This window comes from Brugia malayi (assembly GCF_000002995.4).
Source record: "Brugia malayi strain FR3 genome assembly, contig: Bm_v4_Chr1_scaffold_001, whole genome shotgun sequence".
Lineage (NCBI taxonomy): Eukaryota > Metazoa > Nematoda > Chromadorea > Rhabditida > Onchocercidae > Brugia > Brugia malayi.
In genome coordinates this window covers 533,291-556,138 of record NW_025062475.1, presented here as the reverse complement: position 1 = coordinate 556,138, position 22,848 = coordinate 533,291, and the positions used below count along the sequence as shown (strand labels likewise).

The following is a 22,848-nucleotide window of genomic DNA, read 5'->3' as shown; positions in this document are numbered from 1 at the left end:
TCACCATCTGCCATTTGCAATTGTCCTCTGACCATTGAGTTGCTTGATAGATCCTACTGGAATGCAATCGAAAATGTTAATACGATAAATTGGAAAGAAAGAAAATTTTTGGTTCTTTTTTTTTTTAACTGATAATGAGTAAAGCTCAAAATGATCGCATTGTTTTGTCTCGAAATTCTCAAAAAAAAAAAAAGAAAAAAAAAGAAATTTTTTAAAAAAAGTTTAATTCTTAATTAATCCATAATTACTAAGTTTAGACAATCATTCTTATCTTATCAATTTTTAACAAATATTTTTTTTTTTTTTCATATTCTAAAATTTTTAACAAAATAGAAGATAAAGCATACAGTTGTGCTATAAGAGGCGGAAAGAGAAGTTAAGCGCATTTTGTAGATGAGATTAACCAATTAGTTGCGATCTAACAACGATTAAATTAGGCATTTGTATAGACTAATTTAACCTCTCTCCCTCCCTCCCTCCCTCTCTGTCCCTCTCTCTCTCTCTCTAATGAGATATCTGGTAGCTAAATAATCAATTTCATTATCAGAATCTGTCTAAATTATTTATTACTACTTGAAATAAAAGATTTTACATTTAATCAATGAAAGTTAAATGTATAAAAAAAAAATTTGAGTTTTATAATGAAAGTGGAATAAAATTTCAACTGAGCATTACATCATCCATAGAAATTCAAAATTAATCAATCATCCACCAAAATATTCTCTAATTAATGCTGAAATGATAATTTAATTAGTAAAATGTTACAATATTTCATAAGCTTAATCATAATTTAATTAACAGTGAAAATGAAATATTTTGTAAAAAATAACAAAAAAAAGTTTCTTTTTTTTTCATACAATTGATGCATTAATATTAATTGATTTAAAATTTAGTTAGTTTAAAGTTTAAAAATTTCTAACTTAAATAAAATTTACTTAGCATGATAGAAAGAATTATTGATGAATAAGAAGTGAAGTTGTAATTAATGATGCTTAAATTGATGTAAACGAGATTTGAGGGATTCTTGAATTTTGTGCTTTAAAGAATGGAAATGAAATCAAGCCACTCAATTTATATTATTTCCTACTACTATTTTTATATTTGTCGTTGAAGTTAATTTGTTTATAAATGATTTTCTACATCGATGGCATTTACAAATTAAATAAGCCCTAAAGTTTGCAAAGTAATTTTCAAGTTCACTTCAATAAGTATAGTATAAGTAAGCAATTTTTAATTTAAATTTAATTGCTGATTCGATTTCAAATAGAAATCAATTACTATTAATTGGAATTACTCGAGAATTCTAATTTTAATTAAGCAAAACTTGCTTTGATTAAATTAAAATTGGATGATGAAAAATGAACATTAGAAATGATTAAAAATTTTACAAACTTCATTAAATTAAAAAAAAGAAAATGCAAGAATAGAACTGGAAATTTTTCGAAATAAAATGAAGGAATAGCATTTTCTTATTTTGATACTTCAAGAGTTTTTCTTTTTTCAATATTTATTAAAAAAAAAAAAAAAAACCACTTCAAGTATTTTTAGAATTTAAAAGTTGAAAAATTTCCCATTGTTAAAAATGTTATTCAAAAGATTTTACAAGCAAACATTCCTTCTTTTTTTAATCAAAAAGAAGAAAAAAAAAGGAAAGAAAAAAGAAAAACAAATGCATAAAACTTGTTATTTCGCTATTTGTTATCTAAAATTTTATGAAAATTTTAAAACATTCAATTTTCAAAACGTTTTTGAAATATTATAATTGAATCGTTTCGAGATAATTTGCATTAAAATAGAGTGAAACATAAATAAATGAACAAGAGTTAATTCAAATGATGCAAAAGTTTCGCTTTATTTTGTTATAAAACATTTAATTATTGACCAAAGAAAGCAATAGCTATGGATAATAATGAAAATATAACAAAAGATAAAAAGATATTATTATTATTATTATTATTATTATTGTTATTATTATTATTACATTATTATTATTATTTATTATTATTATTTATTATTATTATTATTATCATTTATTATTATTATTATTATTATTTATTATCATTATTATTATTATTATTACTATTATTACTATTATCATTATTATTATTAATAATATTACGATTATTATCAATGTTAATTACTATCATCATTAATATTATTGTTGCATTTTTTTTTTTTCTTCGTTATATTTATTAAGATACTTTTCATTACTCTCAACGATTTGTTATCATTCAAAGTAATCACTACTTTGTTGTTGTTTAGATTTCTGGTGCTCAGATTTTTTTTCTTTTTTTTTAATTATTTTTTTAACTCCTGATGAAAAATTCATACACCAAATGTTTATCTTTAATTTTTTAGCGCACATAAATGAAAAAAAAAAGTTTTGAATAAGAAATTTTTGAAATTTATAGTAATTTGTTAAATATATCCTTTTTATTTTAATCAAAAAAAGAAAAATTTCCACTTATTTTTTTTTAAAAAAAAAAATATCAAATTCCACTTATTTGAAAGCAATTAATCGCATAAAGAATAAGAGAGGCATACTTAAATCCATAACTGATGAATGGAATTAAAATTTGTAATTTTAATTAATGAACGCAATTAGGAAAATACATCATTTCCGGTTGGTAATGATAAATCATAAATTATCATTTAATGGAAGGTAAAAAAAAAGTTTGCATAAATATTTTCTAGAAAATCCTAGAAAAAAAACTTGTTAGTAGATTATTTATCACTATTATCAGCTTCACTTTACTTTACTTTTAGGCTTTTAACTGTTGATAATAATAATGAAAATGTTAACCAAATTTTGAATTGTCTATGTGACCTATAACTATAGGAATGACTAATAATAAAAATTAATAAAAAAAGCTAAATAAAAAAAAAAAATTTCGAATAAATTAGAAAAATTTGTTGCTTAATTTCGAATAAATTAGAAAAATTTTATTTTATACAATCATTAGATACTTTCACATTTAGCATCTAAAAATTTCAATTATACCACTATTATCAGCTTTACTTTTAATCAAAATTACTCTCTTCCACTTTTCATATATCTTATCATGCTAAATGAAATTGGTTTTTTTTTTTTCTTTTTTTTTACTATTTCATGAATTTAAAAAGTAAGAAGACAAATTTAAGGCGAGGATAATTAATTTAAAACTGGAAGCAGTATAGTATGAGTCCGAAATAATGTCACACATTTATATTGTACTAATTGTTGTACCACCACCACAAATTGATTGTAAATGAACTCTCCAACAGTGTTGGGTAACAATAAAATCTGGGAAAAAAATACATCCATAACGTGGTAGTCATTTCTCACGAAAAAAATATTTTTTTTAATGCTTTTCGCTAAGTGGTAGTCAGTAAAAAGTACAAACATAATTTGACTGTACAAGCAAAATATTCAATGAAAAAAATTTATTGATTTCACAAATTAATAAAAGTAAATAACATATACGACAACCACTATCAGAGTTTATAATTTGTACTTAATTTTTTCTTTGTCGTACCCATTTCTGTCATCTTGTGTTTCTTACTTTTTACCTAAAAAGAATAAACTATTTAAATTACCAATAAGCATTGTTATGATTATAATATCTAATCCAATGTTAAAGAAAACATGCAATTCAAAACATTGATGAATAAGAGACGTTGCTTAGCTGAAATACTACCAATAGAGTGCTCAAAGCGCTTAATCGAGCTTTGAAAAATATTTCGTTTTTAACTTAAACATTTCAAAACAATTCTTACCTCCTCCGCAGCTTTGGTTTGCAGACGCTGGAAAAACGAAGTTGATGTTAACTTCATACTACCCCTTTTATTGTCGTACTGGGAAGCTAATTTAGGTTTTTTAGCAGATATATCATTTTCCATTTTGTTCGCAAATTCTGCTTCTTGTTTTCTTAACTGTTTAATGTGTTGCCACTTCTGAAATTTTAGAGTACTAACAGTTAGTAAAAAACCGTGACACATTCCAGAGTGACAGATGGCCTATTGTGGGAAATTATTAGTTATTATTCACATACTTGAAAAAAATTAGAAGCTAATTGAGTATTTGCAATAAATCTTTCAGAAGTGTAAAAAATTTCCTCTTCGTATTCTCCGGAAATGCTTTAATACTACTTATCATCTTTAAACCCTTTTCTTTCCATACTAATTTTATTTCAACTGAGAGAATGGATATTTGCAACTCATCAGTTGGAGAAGACCATATGTAAATGTCCGTATGACTTGAACAGGAGAATTATAAGGAATTAAAAAAAATCAAGCATATGCAAGGAAAATTAACCCACCTTTTTTTTGCGATGTAAGCGAGATCGATCTGTTTTTGTTTTCTCATCATCCCCTTTGATTGGACCACTGATATGTTTGTGTATCTCCTCCGGAGCTAAAAGCACAGCATCGGTAGATGCTAAAGGTCCTACTTCCTCTTTTTGAAGTGAAGGCATGTTATTTAAGATGCGTACTTCTGGTTGAACCTGAAAAAGAATGCAAAATAATTTAAAATTCAGAAATGAAAGGAAACAATGAATAGCAAATGTGAAGAGATGGAATTTAATTTGTTCCTGGAAATCAATTCTGAATAAAGAAGTTATAAACGTATTATAAAGAAATCATTCTTTCTACAACAAAACTTACTTCAGATGGAATGTAACGATAATGGCTTAGAGCATTTAATTTTTGGAACAAAGATGATATCAGCTTTTTGATTTCTTCGTGCTTTTCATTTCGTTTCTCCTCACCTCCTACCTGCTGTAACGAAAGATTGTAATAATTTTCATATTGAAAAACAAACTGCTAATAAAAGCTTAAATTTCAAATATTAAACCAAAATCATTCAAAAATTGAAACAGTACTCCATATTGGGTTTTCTGATACTGTTCTTCGTAAACTTCTGCAAGAGATTTTTTCACAATTTCCGATTCTGCAATTGGTGCTCGATATGCCGCATTTGCTTCTGGTTTACGTTCCGTCCTTATCACATCATCAAATGCCTTAAATTCTCATATAATTTGTGGAACTTGATGGCTACATTAGAAAATCGTTATTTAACAAGATGTTACATCTTTACAATTGGATAAATCCACACAATAGACCCATATTCTAACCTAAGTTTTCATTAGATTTACAAAAAAAAATCCTTTACTTTATCTTTGATTCGTTGGATTATCTTCGCTTCTAGCTGGGCAGTTGTATCAACCGTAACAAGTGGCGCTGAAAACAGTGGTTTTTCACGTAGCAAAAATTACCGAATTATAATTAATAATAACATTGGTAAATGAAAATGAATTTCATGATTAAAGGTAAAGCAAAATTGTTCAAAATTATGTTTAGTGACAGCTAATATAAACCGCGTGGTGTCGACTGATCGAAATCGAGATATTTCTCTAACACAGTATTTTCTTCCCTTTCTATAGCTGTCACTTCACCACTTAAATCCCAACTTCTAGGAGCTAAATTTGCTTGCTCTATTGCAGATATTCGCTCTTGGAGCTGAAAAAAACAAATTTAAATTTCATAAAAGCAAATAAAGTATAACCTAGGCGTATCAAAAGGCTTTAATTTTACTTTTTTCTGTCGAACTCGAAATTCAGTTTCATTATTCTCGTCCTCGTCCACTTGACCAAGGAGGACCGTTGTTTCTAAATCATAAAAAGTGATAAAATTAACTAATCACATCAATTAAACAGTATAAAAAGCAAAAGTGAGAATAAATTAAGCAACCTGGGCTATCGCCACGACTATCATCATCGTTATCACGACTGTTATCATCGTTACTCTCGTAATCCATATCACCAGTAACCTCATCAGCAAATGTAACTCTTTTCCCCGTACGATTGTCCACTTCGTCAGATTGTGAAATCTACAATATTTTTCATAAATTAGAGATCTGAGAGTGAAATATATCTGAAAATTCTATATCTTACAAACTGTATCTACTATTAAAAACGAGAAGCAGAGGCAAACCTTTTCCAACTTGTTCAACTTCTTCGAAGCAACTTTCGAACCATTTTCTTCTCTACTATTTTTGCTCTCATAAAAATCAGCATAATGATAATCAACCTGCGTATTTTGCAAATCATCACCATCCTGGAAAGTTCAATGGTATGTGATTTAATTGTAACTTCTCAAGGAAGTGAAATTTGTCAAATATTTACTGCAGTAATTACGGATCGATACTTCGATTTTTCGAATAGAAGCGTTTGTTTTAAACTGCTATCTGAGCTTAGTTGCGACAATGAAGGAAGAACAGACCTTGTCAAACTGTTCGAAAAGATTTTCGTCCAATTGTGCCTGACTTTCCTGCTTATCCAAATATTCCTCCATCTCAGCCATTGAGAAAAAATGATCATCAACTTCACTCTTCCAACGCTTTTTTACTGCGCTATCAGAAACTCTAGAAACGCCAATATCTTCGCTATTCGATTTATTACTATAGTTATCATCATCATCATCATCATCATCATCAGCATCATCAGCATCATCACTTTCACCAATTTTACTACCATCGAAGTCCGTATCAAATTTCTGAAAATACAATTATATAAAAACACGCTTCATTTAAAACCAGTTACATCGGATTAAAAGAGTAACAAGATATTCTTCCTAAATCCTTTTTTCTTAACAAACATACCAACCTTAACTTCGTCTTCTGTAAGGTTAAAGAGATCAGTGTTATTCTCTTCTGTGTTATCAGAACTTTCGTCTTGAAGTCGCGGTGTAACAATTGATGCAAGTGAACTACCTCGTTTCTTTGCAGGTTCCTTATCTGCAGATATTTCAATGTCCAAAAAATGCTGCAAAAACAATTTCTAAAGAACTGCTGAAATAAAATCAAAGTTTTAAAGTGCATCTAAAGAAAAAGTAAAAAAAAAAACCTTTGTTTTTGCAAAATATCGGTGGAATTTTTTGTTTCCATAAGCAATTTGCTGCCAAATCATCTCACTATTGGATGTAATTAGTTCCTGCGATATCGTCGGCACTGCTGTATCTAATTCGTTCACAAATGCATATGCTTTTTCAACATTATCCACAAGTATACTCTGCTCACTACGTCTACAATTATGATTAGAAGTTAAAAAGAAAAAAAAAAAATAAAAAGTAGGGTTGTAGTTATGAATCTCTAGTTACATAAAAGAAAAAATAATTACCTCAACCATAACGATAACAGGTCATCCAGCTCAGGCCATATGTTCAAGATATTTTTTTCTAAATTTTTGTCACTGGTAAGTTTGACTTCATGCTCTAAATCATCAGTACCATATGATGTACTGTTTGTTAGCATTTCTTTTGGATTTTTTTCTTGAACCTTTTTCAAAATCAATGACGGTGATGTCAATGAACTTTCTGAATTTTTTGCTGGGGAAATCTTTATGTCTTGCATAAAACTATCCGTATTGCTTATAAGCGATTTTTTTGGATTCTTCGTCAGTGACTTTTTCGCAACTTTTGCAGATGATTCCTTTGGGCTTCTCTCTGATATATCGCGTGACTTCTCTACATTTCTTTCCTGTTTTGTTGACTTCTTTTCACCGGATACATCTTCCACGAAAGCACATTTTTCATTAGAACTCTTTGTAGAAGTTCTTTCACATCTTTCAGCATGTGTTCTTCCATCTTCGGACAACTTTCCTTTCTTTCTCGACACTTTCGTTTCTGTTTTCTTTTCCAATGGTATCTCTTCATTATTACCTTCAACCTCGCATTTTAATTGCTCTTCAACAACTTCTTCTAATTGAGGCATCAGCGAAGTCCTTTTTCGGCACGATCTCACTGCAATCGTTAAGTTCTGAAAATAAAAAAATAGATTCAGTTAACTGATCAATAAAAAATAGAAAACTGAATAAAGCCTTACTTTTTTTGGAGTTAACATTATATTGACTGCTTTCTGAGTGTCCCTAACAATGCCTGAAAATGAAAAATTCATAGTGAAAATTATGGAAACAATACATTAAATAGTTGAAACTATATATATACATATGTATGGAAGTGCATAAGGTAAACGAAAATTACGCATAAGGCATGGTTATAAAAACAGAGAGAAAGATGAAGTAAAATACCTGCATCATTCGACTCCATGCTAGAGCAACGTGATCGCGTTCGTAAAGCAACTGGTGAACTTTGAGGACTTGGATTCTGCATGTGCTAGAAAATTATAACATTAGGAATAACTATCATAAATATTTCAAGAGCTATAATGAAATACAATCAAATCCAGTTGCTGCTATTTGACAGTGTACTTTTAGAATAATATATTTTTTTCCCAAATATGTTCATTTGTTAATCTAAATAAAACATTTGATGATTCGGAAGTCAGATGACATTTAAAAAGATCACACCGTAAAATAAAAAAGGAATAAAAATATAAGGAAAGCCTAAAGGCTGAATTTCGAGACAAATTTACTCTACTGAGATATTACAAATGATATATTTTTACAAAAAATAAAGTAAAAGAAATAAAGTAACTAACTTTCTGCGAAGTTTCGACCCTCATCTCTGCTGTTCGCTTGTTTTCATCATTTGATTTTATTGTGACAGGAGCTGAAATCATTTTTTCGATTCGTAATTTCTCTAATATTAAGTTTACTTGAACTGATAAAGTATTATACATACCCTGTTCATCGTTACCAATTTCGAAGGCATTAGCTGATGAAGATGCACTAAAATCCTCCGGTTCTTGTGATGCTAACCTACGAGAACGTCGCCGTGATGTCATACCAACATCGGTCATTGAATTCATTATTTTTGCACTCTAATCTTGTTTCTCACGACGATAGTGCAATTTGTTTCAGGCTTAATGTCCTCAGAAATTTCTGAAATTGTCTGTTATAGGAAATACATAAGATGAACTACGTACTAATATTTGATTCGACATAAATGCATCAGTAAAAATTTGATCTCACCAAATTTTTAACACGGTGCTTTCTTCCTAACACGATCTATTCACCAATGTAAACAATGACATTTTATTAAGTATATTCAGACAAACACTGATAATAATGACCATTGATGCTTGAATGATAACAAGATGATCCTTTTCTGAAAACACTTCTGAAATGATGAAACTGCAAACTTGTACAATAATAGAGAAAAAGATCTCTGCTTTAAAGCATGCAATCATTGCTCATTGATTATAATCATAATGATAGCCTTGTGACTTAAAACAGAAAGCTTCATTGTATAAATTGAATTCGAAACAAATTTAGATTTGATTATGATAATTCACAAATCAATTGATAGAGCAATTTAATAAAAAGTAAAATATACATGAAAGGAGTAGCGAAAAGTAATACTAAAAATGATGCTCAGAGTAAAAAAAAAAGAGAAACATAAACGGAAGATTCAGCAGGTAATAAATAACTCAGATATGCAGGATTTCAGGACTTGCTCTTCGCTACATCGTTTTCTTGCTTCATGCATTTCACTTAGTTCTCTAACTGTCTTCGCACTCCTATTTTTCTACACTTTTTTCTCGATTAACTTCTGCATATATGCATTGTAATTTTGATTTGGAAATGTTATTATTGTTGCAGAATGTAATTTATGGCTATTGGACAAGAGAATAGGACAGGGTATGGCTTGGCTATCACTGAATTACCAGAATTAATAGAATTAATAATGGCCAAGCTTGAAATTATAGAAGTGATAGAGTAATGGCCAAGCTTGGAATTATTAGGAGTAACAGAGTAATGGCCAAACTTAGAATTATTAGAATAGAATTAATAATAGCCAAGCTAAAGATCAACTGCTCTAGCATTATTATTCAGTTATCATGATTAATGTATTATGATAAAAAAAAATTCTTAAATAGATCGCTGCATAATGTATATTATCAGAAAATGAATTACATTATCAGCCGTTGAGCTGATAATGTGATTCATTTTGCAAAAGCAAAAAATTTAACCAGTTGCTAGAATAACTTCCAAGTAATTCTAAGAAAAGAGATATAGTTGAATATCGCATATCATTTCATTCCAATAAAAATCAATCGATTGGTACGTAACCAACGTACTACATCAGATACAAAAGCTTTGTTTAAAGCTGAAAAAAAAAAAAAAAAACAACAACAACAATATTACGCTATTTAAAAAACATTAAATTAATTGAAATGATTTTTTGTGAAAAAAATTACGAAAGACACTATGAAAACATAATATTTATAGATTTTTATACGAGAAATTATTGTCATATGTTCGATTAAATGTTCAATAATTTAACTACATTTGAATTTTCCATCGGTTAGCACCTATCACAACCATAAGATAAAAAAAATATTTTATGAAAGACACATTATTACAGTGGCAAAAATTTGAAATACTTTAGAAGAAACAACTTTCAAAAGCCTTTCTTTATTAGTAACACAATAACATTGACTACTCAAACTTGAAACTAAGTATTCAAATCAAAAAAAAAAAAAACTCAGATGTAAGAATAAGGACACGTTATGTATTCAAATTTGAAAAAAAAAAAAACAAGGACAACTAATCTGGAATGCTTAGAATGAGCATTTCATTAAATTTGCATGCATAAGAGAGATCCAAAAAAAAAAAATATGTGAGTAAAATATACCTTTTTTAATTGAAATTTCAGAATCTATCCAGTTGTATAACTACGGAAAATAACAAGTACTCGAAATTCTCGAAGGATAACTTGTAGAAAATAAGAATTAGTCTAGAATTGATTTAAATCTAGTCCAAAAATATATGCTCCACACATCAAATAATCGATGAGATAGAAAATGATCAGGAGATAAATGTTAATAATGATATAATTAAAATGATTAAAAAAAATTTAATTAAAAATTCAAAAAAAAATTCGAAAAAAAAAAACTTAACAAACACAATTCAAACTATGGGTTTTGAATTGGTTTACTAGATTCATGTAATGTATCGGTAGGTAGCATTGTTTGTCATGTTGCTAAAATTTGCTTATTAGGAAAATTAGAATCTTCATATAATGTTAAGTAAACAAACTTTATAGAAATGTTAGTTTCATGGATGTATCTTCTCCAAATATCTGAAAAACTATTTATTGGCATTTTCGTGCATGTTTTTGGAATAAGCTAACCATCAAATTCAACTGCGCTATGTACAAATAAACACTTTCAACCAGTTCAAAATAATTCTGCTTATTTGAATTTAAGATCGATCACGTGATAGATTCCATCACTATTCATCAAAATCTTACTTATATCAGTAATCAAAATAGCCTTAAATTTCGCTTTTTTAAAAAATGTGAATTCATAAACAAAATTTTCTTATATGGTTGTTATCATGTCACCAAAGAAATGAATACCTTTTGAGCGCAATCATGCGGAAGTTCAATTATATGTCTTTTCAGTTTGCCAGTTCATCACGATGATTCAAAGTTACAAACATACTGGAGCTTTGAATAAAATTGTCCAGGGTTTTTTCATTTTGCAGAATTAGTTCGACCAGCTCTTCAAATATGTTGATTAGCAGAAAAATATTCATAGGAAGCTTTTGAAGAGATAAGAATAATGAAGCAAGTGAATGATAAAATGAATAAGGAAATTTTCCTAAATTAAATGTAAAGAAATTAAATAAAAAGACTAGGAAATTTAAAAACAGCTCACATTTAAATCTAAAAGTTTTTTAAATCTTAGTTATATTTGTAGTCAAATAAATTTTAATTTAAACAGCTATAAAAAAAGTCATGTACGGAATGGTTAGAAATGTTTACCTTTCGTATTTTATTCGTAAATTTTGGCCTGTAAATAAAATGACATTAACAAATAAAAAACAAAAATTACGAAAAAACGGAAAAATAAGCAAGAAGCATGCAGAAGTAAAAACAAACTGCATGCAAGGTAGTGCAAGCAATCAATACAACTATTTCATAAATGAGAATAACAAAATGGCATGCAGTATGTAAACGAAGAACACTTTTGTGAATTCAATACAAATTACAGTGAGATTATATAAATTAAATAATCTCAAAAGAAGCATGCAGTGAAATTAGTAAAAGAGCATGCAGTAAGTTGTAAGTAACCAAAAAATGTATGCAGAAGAGTGAACTAAACAGAAAAACCATGCAAAAATTAAATCAAAAATACATGCAAAAGCAAAATCAAGAAATAATGAAAATAAATAAGGAAAAAATAATATAAATATATAATTTAATATAAATAATACAAATAATATAAATTTTCATCCAAGAAAACAGTGAGACTTTCCAAAAAAAAAGAAATAATAATAATGCATGCAATTAGTAAAACAACAAAACAACATGCATCAATAAATAATAAAAACATGCACTTAATAGAAGTAACCGAAAATACATGTAAGAAAGAAAAGCAACAAAAAATATTCGAAACTGTAAGCAATAAAAAATATTGCCCAATAATAACAATAAATTAAACTAACAAAAAAAGCATGCAGTAAGTTATAAATAACCAAAAAATGCATGTAGAAATAAAAGCAACGGGAAATGATTCAGACTACAAATGGTATAAAATATGGCCCAATTTAAAAAAATAAGTGAACTAAACAAAAAATCGTGCGAAAAATACATGTAAAAACAAAAAAGAAATAATAAAAATAGGTAAACAAGAGAAAAATTGATGTAAATAATATAAAAATTAATACAAATGATATTAAAAAAAGTGTAATGCAACTAGTGAAACAACAAAACGACATGCATCAACAATCAATAAAAAGCATGCATTTAATATGATGGAAAAAAATTGCTCAATACAAAAATAGTATAAAATATTGCCAAATAAAAAAGTAAATGAACAAAAAAACAAAAAAAAACAAAAATATCATACGAAAAGTAAGTCAAAAATGCATGCAAATAAACAAAAGTGACGAAAAATATTTTAAAAAAATTACATGTCATATTGTTACATATCAAAAAAATATCAGCGAATAATAACAATAGGTTAAAGTTAACAGAAAAAGCATGCAATAAGTTATAACTAACCAAAATTGCATGCAGAAAAACAAATGAAACGGAAAATAGTTTCAACTATAAGTGATATAAAATATTATTCAATATCAAAACTAAGCGAAATAAACAAAAAGGCATGCAATCAGTAAAAGTAGAAAAGGAAAAAATGGAATTAACCAAAAACATACATTAACGCATAAAAGCATAAGTTGCTGTTGGTGAGGCAAGGAGAGCTAACAAATAAGCATGCAATAATTAAAAGTACCAAAAGTGATTTCAAAAACAATTTTGAAAGAATAAAATTAATTTAAGGGAAGAATTTGCATTAAGAGACGTGTAATTAGTGTAAGCTTAAAAAAAAGCATGCATTTTTTTTTTCAAAAATCAAAAATAAAAAAATCGAAAAAACAAGATTCAAGATATGAAAATGAAACGAAAAAAAATCAAAAAGTCAAAAAAAAATCGAAGATCAAACTAAGAAGATTCAACCCGCTAATTTTGATGATTCGCAGTAATCAAATTTTAAAATTCAACAAAAAAAAAAAAAAAAACAAATTTTGGTTCAGTCCAAAAACGAGAATTCAATGATTAGATTTAAAAATTACAAAAAATTTGGAAGGGTGGGCAAAAAAAAACCAGAGATAATTTGAAGCAATTTCTAAATGTTTTTAAAGCTCCAAAAGATCAGAAAAATATCAAAATTTAAAATGGTCCAAAAAATTTTTGATTGAATTCACCAAATTTTTTGGTAAATTCAATCAAATACTATAAAAAAGAATTCAAAATATTATCAAAATCTCCTGCAATACTCTGCTAATTCAAAAGAAATCTTCGAAAAGAAATAAGGAATCATACTAAACAATGTCGAAGGTAGATATAACTCTACACCTGCCTTCGATTTTTTTCCTCACAATAATACTAGATCAGGTACTAATTCTTGATTCAACTTTTAAAAAAAATGAAAAAAAAAAGATATTATAAAATTGACTATGATCGCATTATTTTTTAGGTTGATAATATACCGGAAATTAGAGGGGAAGCTTAAATGCTTGTAGTCAAAAATTACTTAGCGCTGTTAAAACAAACTTAAATACAAAAATTAACCAAAAAAGAAACTATTTTAAGAAGCATTCATGGCATAAACAAATGCAATTAGTAAAAATTAAGAACTTATTATAAGTTTAAAAATTGGTACCCAGTATATACATCAATATAAGAATCAAAATACGTAAGAAATTTAACACGGTTACGAACTAAAATTAGAAGAAAAATGAAAATTCTCAGTAAAAAACACTTCAAAATCAATGGATAAGGTAACATAAACTGTAAAAAATTAACAACTGTCATAAGTGATTTGAAAAAAAAAAAGGTATTAAAAACAAAAATTAAAACCATTAGAAATAATTAAAAAAACTATTGGAAACACTAAATCATTAAAATATTACTTGTATGAAGAAAAAAAAAATTACAACAATAAACATTCAATAAAAGTTAGCCGCCCAAAGGCGTTAGTAATCAAAACAAAACAAAAAACTAAAGAGAACAACTGAATTCAATGCAATATAACATCAAATAAGGTTCGTTCAAAATACTTAACTGCGGAAAAAAAAATTTCTTATATAATCTTTTCGATTTAATGTATGTCGCTATAAACAATAAATGGTATGTGCAAGTAAAATAACTACAAAATGCCCAAATTGCTTTACTTTTATGAATTCAGTTGTTCTCATATTTAAATTATTTCAAATAAAAAAAAATTTTTTTATTTGACTTTTTTTAATTTTTTTCTTTTTTTTTGATCTTTTTTTTTTATTTTTTTGTTTTTTTTTTTTTTATTTATTTTAATTTTTTGTTCTTTTTTTATTTTTTGTTTTTTTTTTTCATTTTTTATTTTAATTTTTTTGTTTTTTTTTTTTTATTTTTTTGTCATTTTATTTTTTTTTTCATTTTTTTTCTAGTTTTCTTTTTGTTTTTTTCTGGAATTACTAACCCTCTTGGACATGCTTCATCGATAGAGGACGGAGAACTGGAACAGGCAATGACAGGTGGCCGCGTGAGGATGGCCCGATGATATCACTGGCCTGAAAGAAAAATTTATTGATAAGAAAAACTACGAGTTCCATTTTTTTCACAACCATTCGAATCTTTTTCAATTTTAAATTTCATATATATTAATTTCTTACCTGGAACGAAGAGGTGATGTGCATCCTCTTCTCTCCCCACAAGATCCAGTCTGCGGCGCTTTACCTGCCTTTCGCTCATTACGGCCGCACATGCCCTCGGACACCAATCGAGGGCATGAAGTTCTACGGCAGCTTTCCGCTGTGCGGCCGTAAATCCGGGTGGCAGCAGGAGGTTATGGCCACACCGGGCGCAAAAACCTGGAACATGTGTAATTAGTGAGTTGAGTTTGCTAACTTTCAGATGAGTCAAACACACCAACATTTTCTAAAACTAATTGAAAATTTTGTTTTCAAATATGCTTACCGTCCTGCTTGTGCATCCTCGAAGCGTGGATACGCCACCCCTTTAATGTCTCGAATTGCCTGTTGCAGATACCACACACTGAAAATAGAAGTGATAAAAAGTATTGATGCACAAATTATTTATTAAAGCATCGATATAGAAATTTTGTGATCGTTTTGATTTGCTATAAAGAATAAAATTTTATAACTTAACTCGTAAATATGATTTGATCAGTAAGAAATTAAAATTATAAATTACCGATGCGATTGATTTCGCCTTCCTGATGCACCGTGTATGGCACTGCCTGCGGCACTTGCAACTCCCTTCGGAGCTGTTCCGGTAAGTCCCCTAGGTCAGCGGGACGGTATTGTTCCGGTGTTGCCGCAGCCAATACCTGCTGAGTGGCGAGGACCGGGATTTCGATCGTCCTTGTTCTCCTGAAATAGACTTATATTTAACGTAAATACTTAATAGTATTGTTTAATTATTAATCTTCTATATACAAGCTGCCTTCTTCTAATTATAGCTTTGTTATGCAATTGCTGCAAAAATCAAAACTTACAGGACGAGTTCGCGGATTGATTCAACTGGTTCCTCGGTGCCACTCATCTCCATTGGTGCCACCTGTACCGGTTCTTCGTTTTCATCGTTTGGCAGAGGGGCCCACTCTGCTTCGTATGGCCAACTTTCGCCATCATCATCATCATTTTCGGGCAGAGGGGCCGACTCTGCCTCTGCTTCATCAAATTCTGATTCCTGCGGTACGGCATCTTCCTCCATTTCTTCCTGGGCATTTCGCCCTTCTATTTCATCCATTCTTCTATCCGCATCGTCCAAGAGGGTCATGAGGGACCGTTCAAACTAAAAGGCTATCTTTTACAGTCATATTTTAAATTTGTGGTGGAAAATTCTGCAATCTTTCTTTCTTCAAATCATTATCAGTTCTTAGCAAAAAAAGGAGAAGAAAAAAAAAAAAAAAAAACATATGAAAAAAAAAGAAAGCAAAGTAAAATATACCTGAATGGTCCTTAACACAAACCTCTGCAATCTAAGAAACATCACAGGCTCTCTCCTCAGGAAATTAAAGAGAGCCCGGAGGTCCTGATCAGCTTCCATTCTATAAAATTAACAAATTAACTAAATATTCATTCAGCGCAAAAAAAAACACACAATGGAACTATTATTTATTAATTTTTTTTTATTAATGATTAATGATTATTTATTAATGATAAGATAACACATTTAAATGTACTTACAATATACATTAAATATATCTTACATTAATATTAAACATTTAATATCTTACATTAAATACTTTCGTTGTAACCTAATCCCAAGAGAAGAAAAAAAATGATGAAAGTGAACATATATGGAAGTATTATTATGTATATCCTCGCGCTCATGGACAATATGCAACATTTTACTTCATGCACATACTGTCCAATCCTTTTGTCGTTTACAGAGGATATTATTTGCTCTCTCTTTCTAATCTCTGATACATCCGAATTTGGCATTCTTATATTATCTATATTATCATCCTTGTGCGCAAAAAAAAGAAGTCGATACGGTCGAGATCTCAATTTTGTCTTTTAAATGATGTAAATTTTTATTGAATTTCTTGGTCTTCATAAATTTATTAATAATTAATGAAAGAACGATTTTTTAAACCAAATAACTTCAATTGCAATTTATTACTTCTAGTTTGTATCATTTTTAGGCAAATCAATGAGTAACTTTTTCTATGTTCTAGTCTATACATTCCACCAACTTCAGTTAATATGCTTATGCCATTATAAAAGTTTTTTTTTTTTATGAACCTTAAAAACAAAATTTTTAAGAACACTGAAATTTTAATAAAATGAAAATATCATAAATGTTTTCATTAGTGGTATCATTTAATCATTGTCACTTAACCATTCATTTTTTTATCATGTTTTTTCATTTTTTTTTTTCACATCGAAATTTTTAAATAATTAACGTCACTTTTTTATAAATTTCATGTCAACAAATCCTTAAAAATATTACTCTGAAGTAGTAATAATAAGAAACATAAATTTATGATATTTCGGAAGCCATTCTCGTCATATACCTCACATCAGATGAACGAAATCATTTCATTATTGATCAATAAATCAGTTCGGTTAACATTTATCAATTTCAGATCTAATAATTGCGACTGACTTTGACCAAATAATTATCTATGGTTGAAATTCTGTATCTCTCCAGGGTACAAGGTTAAATACTTCCTTCATATCTTCTCTCTTCCAATTATGCTACAGTAATACCACTCCATTTTACTTCTAGAAAGTGAGCACATATGGCGCAATTATCCTTCCATTTCATCAAAGCTGCGCCTACCATCGCATTCAGACTCTTCCGATGAGCGCAAGGAGTGCAAGGAGTAGTAGTCTGAGGAGAATGTGACAATTAGTACTATTCGTGCATATCTTAATATTACCTCATAAAATGCAAATTATTTTTTGATGAACAATAAAATGATTAAAAGTACTTCGAGATTTCTCTTCCCTGCCCTTCGGGCATTCATTTACCCTTATAATATGTCAAGCATATATTTTGCTGTGCTGCAGTAATTACTCTTTTTGTTTTCAGCAAGCAGACGGGTAGGGTAGGGTTATATCTCATCAGTTAAGTGCACGTATCATTGCATTGAGACATTTGTGATAGTCTTAAAGAGTACTCCGAGATTACTTCTCTCCTTTACTATAAGCACTTTATGTTTTATCAGCACTTATCATTGCAATCATTTTACTACAAGTTGGGCAATCATTTACCCGCATAGTATGTCAAGTACCGCCCCTCGTTTAATCCCATATTTTTTGGTTATGTTACAATAAGTATTCATTTTGCTTTCATTTTGCTTTTTCGTTTTTGGGAATTAGTCGGTCGGATAATCGAATTGTTAGTTTATTTATCGATTTCGTTATTTCTTTCAAATTTTCTTGCAATGTTCAGCTTAATAATACTGTAAATGTATTTCAAATTAACTGTTCGCATTCTCCCACTCCCATTCTCTTTAAATTTCACTTTTTTAAACTTTAAATTAATTGAAATCTGCTTTGAATGAGTTCTTTTAATCTAACATTCCTATAACTTTCCATGCCTGTTTGATATTTCTTATTTTTCAGTTGAATTTTATCTTGTCTTCTGAAACAGTCAAGGTGTGGAATATTCTGAAGTATGCCGCTTTCTTCAGAGGTATTTCCGTCTGCAACTGTAGTTCACTGGTGAGAATTCAAAATTGTTTGTTGTCTTCCACGAGAAAATTCTGTCACTCTTATTAAAACTGCATATTTTTTTCCTAAACCTATGTCATTAATTAAGTTCATTAATAATGTATATTGTCAGGTTAACAATATAATGGCTAGATTTAATTCACTGCATAATTATACTTTTATTTATAGAATTTATTTACGTAAGCGAAAAAGCCTCTGTTGATTGCTATATTTACCATTCATTTGTGTCTTTTGTTATTTCCTCCACAATTTCATATGAGTCATTTCATGTTTGCTTCATTTAATGTTAATTAAATTTTTTCTAGAAATTTTTTGTAATTACGAAATAAAGCAAAAGTGAAACTTTGTTTACACAACCAACACGATGAACTTAAATTCTTTAAAAAAAGCCATTGCAACTGCAATAATTTGATCTAACCCACAGTTAAACACCTAAGTTTCTTGCTGAATTTTGTTATTGAAACGGCAGACTGAAAACAAACTGTGATCAGAAATACCTTTGGTGTTGTGGTAATGAAACTTGTCAAGTTAGTTTCTAATTTCATCCAGTGCATTACTAAAAATTATGCAAAAAGTTTAATGGCAGTCCAAGTATGGATTTCAGAATACATGAACTTCACTTCGTTATTCACCTAATATGTGGTATGAATAACTTTATAAAACATATGATAGTTGCAAATATAAGTAATATCGCATTTCTGGAGAAGTGATCTGTGAAATGATAATTATTGATTTCAGATTTCAGAAACAATAGTAGTATAATAAGCTGAGTTAAAAGTGATAGTGCATTTTGTTACTAAAAAATTGTCGATTTAAAATATCGTTCTTGAAGGGACGTTATCGTGAAGAGATTTTGATTGATCTTAGCGGAAGAAAAAATGATATGAATAGAAATTTTAGCATATTTTAGTATACCTCTCTGCACAACTGCGTAAAAGTAATGTATTTTGCATTGTTTTGTTTTGAAATTGAGTGAAATGGCATTACGATTGTTATTTATTTTTTTATTGGTGATGCATTCCAGAGTTTTTAAAAATTTTTCCAAACTTCCAAATCAAAAGCTAAAGAAATCAATCGCTGATTAGGTATGAGCTTCTATCAGAATCATTTATTACATAATAACATTTTAATTGGAATTAATAACTGAATTTCAGTAACAAATCGATAATATCAAATTGGTGAATTCAACTGATAACTGATAATTTAAGTGAATTCAAGATAATAAAAAGCAAATGGGAAATGTGTTAAATCTGATTCAAATTCATATTTTCATGACAAATCACAATGAAACATACTATTTTGAAAAGTTTGCACACAGTTCATGGCTAATCTATTCGGTACTGCTAAAATTTCAATTTTGTTATTTGCTCTAACCTTTGGTTTTTTTTTTTTTAAGTTGAATTTCAGGTGCATTAATTTTTTCATGGCTTTTAAAAGGAATTTAGTTTATTGAAATCATATCAAATTCAAGAATAGAAAAATTAGAAAATTTCAAATCTTCTTGTATAAAATAATTTTACAAATCATTTCACTAATTCTGTTCTAGCAATTTCAACAACCAAAAAAAAAAAAAAGAAAACGAATGTGCTGAATGTAAGAGTTAAATTAATTACATCCAATATTCTCATTTTGAAATATTATTTCTGAAAAAAAAGTACCATGTAATAAATTTCAACTTTTCTTTTTGTTTACTTAAATGGATGCATGGAAATCGAGTAAAAAGTGATGGTGATAAAGTCAGTACCACTTATTTCCTATAATTTTCAACTTTTTTCAAAATTTGCAAGTTCTAATAGAAAAGAGACTTCTATTTCTAAGTGAGATTATTTTTATTTATTAATTTAGGTATAGATAGTTATGGAAATCTTACAGTTAGCACTTTTTTTTGACAATTTAAGCAATAAAAAATTTTTAAATTTAAATATATTCAAGTGCTAATATGTTAGAAATCATCAACGAAATAAATTTCTTTTGAAATTAATTGACAGTTTTATTTGTGATTGCATCTTCCATCAGACATGATCTGATCTGATCTGATCTGCACATATCCTAACAGCAAATTTTTGATAAAGTGAAAGAAAAAGAAGATATATGAAATTATCATCTTGAAATACAATCGTAATGACAAAAAATTTTAAATTATTTTAACTTGAAAAATTTTTTTTAAATTTTAATAAATTTTAAATTTTTAAATAAATGTTAATTCAAGATGACTTTTTAACGATAACTTTTTATTTTTATTTTTCAAATACAATTGGCATTAAGAAAGAAATTCCATTTGAATTAACTGCCAGAAAATTTAAATGAAATTTTGGTCATTGCATGCCAGCAATGCCTTTTAGTAAGAAATTTTCAAAATAAAATATAGCAAAATATATTGTGAGATGACATAAAAAAATGAATCGAAATGATTGTTATTTTTTAAAAGGATTTTACATTATATCTGATTATCAGCTTTTTTTTAATCTCTAATTTTTGCTTATCATTTGACTTTCAGAGAAAGAATTTTCTTAGAAGCCTATAACTCTCGATAAATTAATTCTCCTTCATAAAATTTAAATGATATTAAATTAAAAACAATAGCAGCAAACCTTTAAAAAGTGTCTGACACAAATATACTATTCCAAAGAATGTCTAAGTTTAAAATAATTTACTTAAATATAATTTACTTAATGAGCAGATAAAAAAAAAAAGTATGAATTCTCAAGTAAAATTATTGCAAAATAACAATTTTCTGAGACAATAATAAACTTCAATGGTTAGAAGATTTTAGCCATTTAAGTGAAATAAATTTCTCAGAAGAATTGTTTAAAAAGGAAAAAAAAATGTAAACATGAAATGAATTGCAAAATTTTGAATTAAAAGAAACAATTAGAAACATCCGATTATTTTTTTCCCATTCAAACCACTCAGAAATATTACTTTTCAATGGAAATTTTAGAAAAAAAAGGGAACAGAAGTGAAATTAATCACTTAATTGAATTTTTTTTTTGTTCCTTTTTACTTTTACCAATAGTTTTAATCAAATATTTTGCATTTGCATCGAAGATTTAAGAAAGCATATGACAGGAAATAAAAAATTTAATAAATGTATTTTGGAATGATTTGTTACATCCAAATAGCTCAAAAATAATTATTTTTCTAATCCTTTCTCTTTTAAAGGAACCAAAAGTAAAATGATCAAATGTACTAATAATTCTAAGAAAATAGAAATATGAACAAATTTGCATTCACTCTCGAAACTAAAAAATTAATTGGCATTTTTCAAAAAGAAAAAGAAAAATGCAATTCCAAAATTTTAAATTGAGGAAATGATTTAGAAAAGAACCAATGCAGTTTCTTTACTTTTAATTTTTGTTTTTTGAAGGATGTTATTTTCTCGATTTAAATGTTATGAATTGATTTTTTTGCCGTCAATTGACTGATATAAAAATTTTACTGTTAATTAATTTAAAGTACAAATTACCTCTACCTTGGACTTTAACTTAAACAAGTGCTTTCTTGCTACTAGTCTTCATGAAATTTTAATAAATTAAATTGAAAATATTTGAATCATGATAACAGTAGTGAAAAAGATTGAAATGCTATGAAGTATTTTGTTGTTGACTGAAACTTCTAGAAAATGAATTCTTTATGAAATACCTTGTAATAGCTAAATATTTTGAAGAGTACATTGAACATTATTATAGGTGTAATTTCTTATCAACACTTTTTAAGTCTCATATTATCATTAATCATTGTATCATTAATCAACTACTATGAATTACTTATTATCATTACAATATTTGATCAGATGAATTTAGTTATTAAAATATTGGCTATTTAATATGTAATCTAACATGATCAAGTGTTTTATTTTATTATTATTACCAAATTTTTTTTTGAACTGACTTCTCAAGTTCAATGATTTTCAGAATTCAGAAGTTGAGTTAATAATAATAAATCATTAAACAATAGCTGTAATCAGTTTTTTGATATAGTTATGATTTAAGAAATTGAAACATAGATTTTGATCTGCAATTCTCTTTTCAAAATATCTCAAAGTCTCGAGAAACATACGTTGTGTTTGCTTAGAATAAGAAAAGCGATAAGAATTGAGCATTTCATCTTTTAATTTATTTCAATTGCTCATTAAATTTATTTCAAATCGTTTTAAATCTATCAGTTTAAATCATTAGTTCAAACTTACTTCAAATTTAATTTATTTGAA

General features: G+C 27.8%; 2 protein-coding genes across 2 annotated transcripts; both read right to left on the bottom strand.

Annotated features, from left to right (window-relative positions):
* Positions 1–3,474: 3,474 nt before the first annotated feature.
* On the bottom strand, positions 3,475–8,746 carry Bm7135 (Mpp10 protein; the record flags this gene model as incomplete). Its single annotated transcript, XM_043076122.1, has 18 exons — positions 3,475–3,549; positions 3,757–3,933; positions 4,299–4,484; positions 4,645–4,758; positions 4,863–5,000; positions 5,153–5,220; positions 5,358–5,499; positions 5,575–5,648; positions 5,731–5,869; positions 5,974–6,096; positions 6,262–6,534; positions 6,645–6,803; positions 6,885–7,062; positions 7,158–7,795; positions 7,862–7,914; positions 8,067–8,151; positions 8,477–8,547; positions 8,620–8,746. 18 exons carry the CDS (start codon positions 8,744–8,746, stop codon positions 3,475–3,477), a joined length of 2,820 nt encoding a protein of 939 aa, XP_042932056.1.
* Positions 8,747–14,991: 6,245 nt separating this feature from the next.
* Positions 14,992–16,500, bottom strand: Bm17318 (Uncharacterized protein; the record flags this gene model as incomplete). The annotated part of the gene is made up of 6 exons (XM_043076121.1): positions 14,992–14,999; positions 15,102–15,299; positions 15,406–15,483; positions 15,643–15,821; positions 15,947–16,245; positions 16,402–16,500. 6 exons carry the CDS (start codon positions 16,498–16,500, stop codon positions 14,992–14,994), a joined length of 861 nt encoding a protein of 286 aa, XP_042932055.1.
* Positions 16,501–22,848: the final 6,348 nt, after the last annotated feature.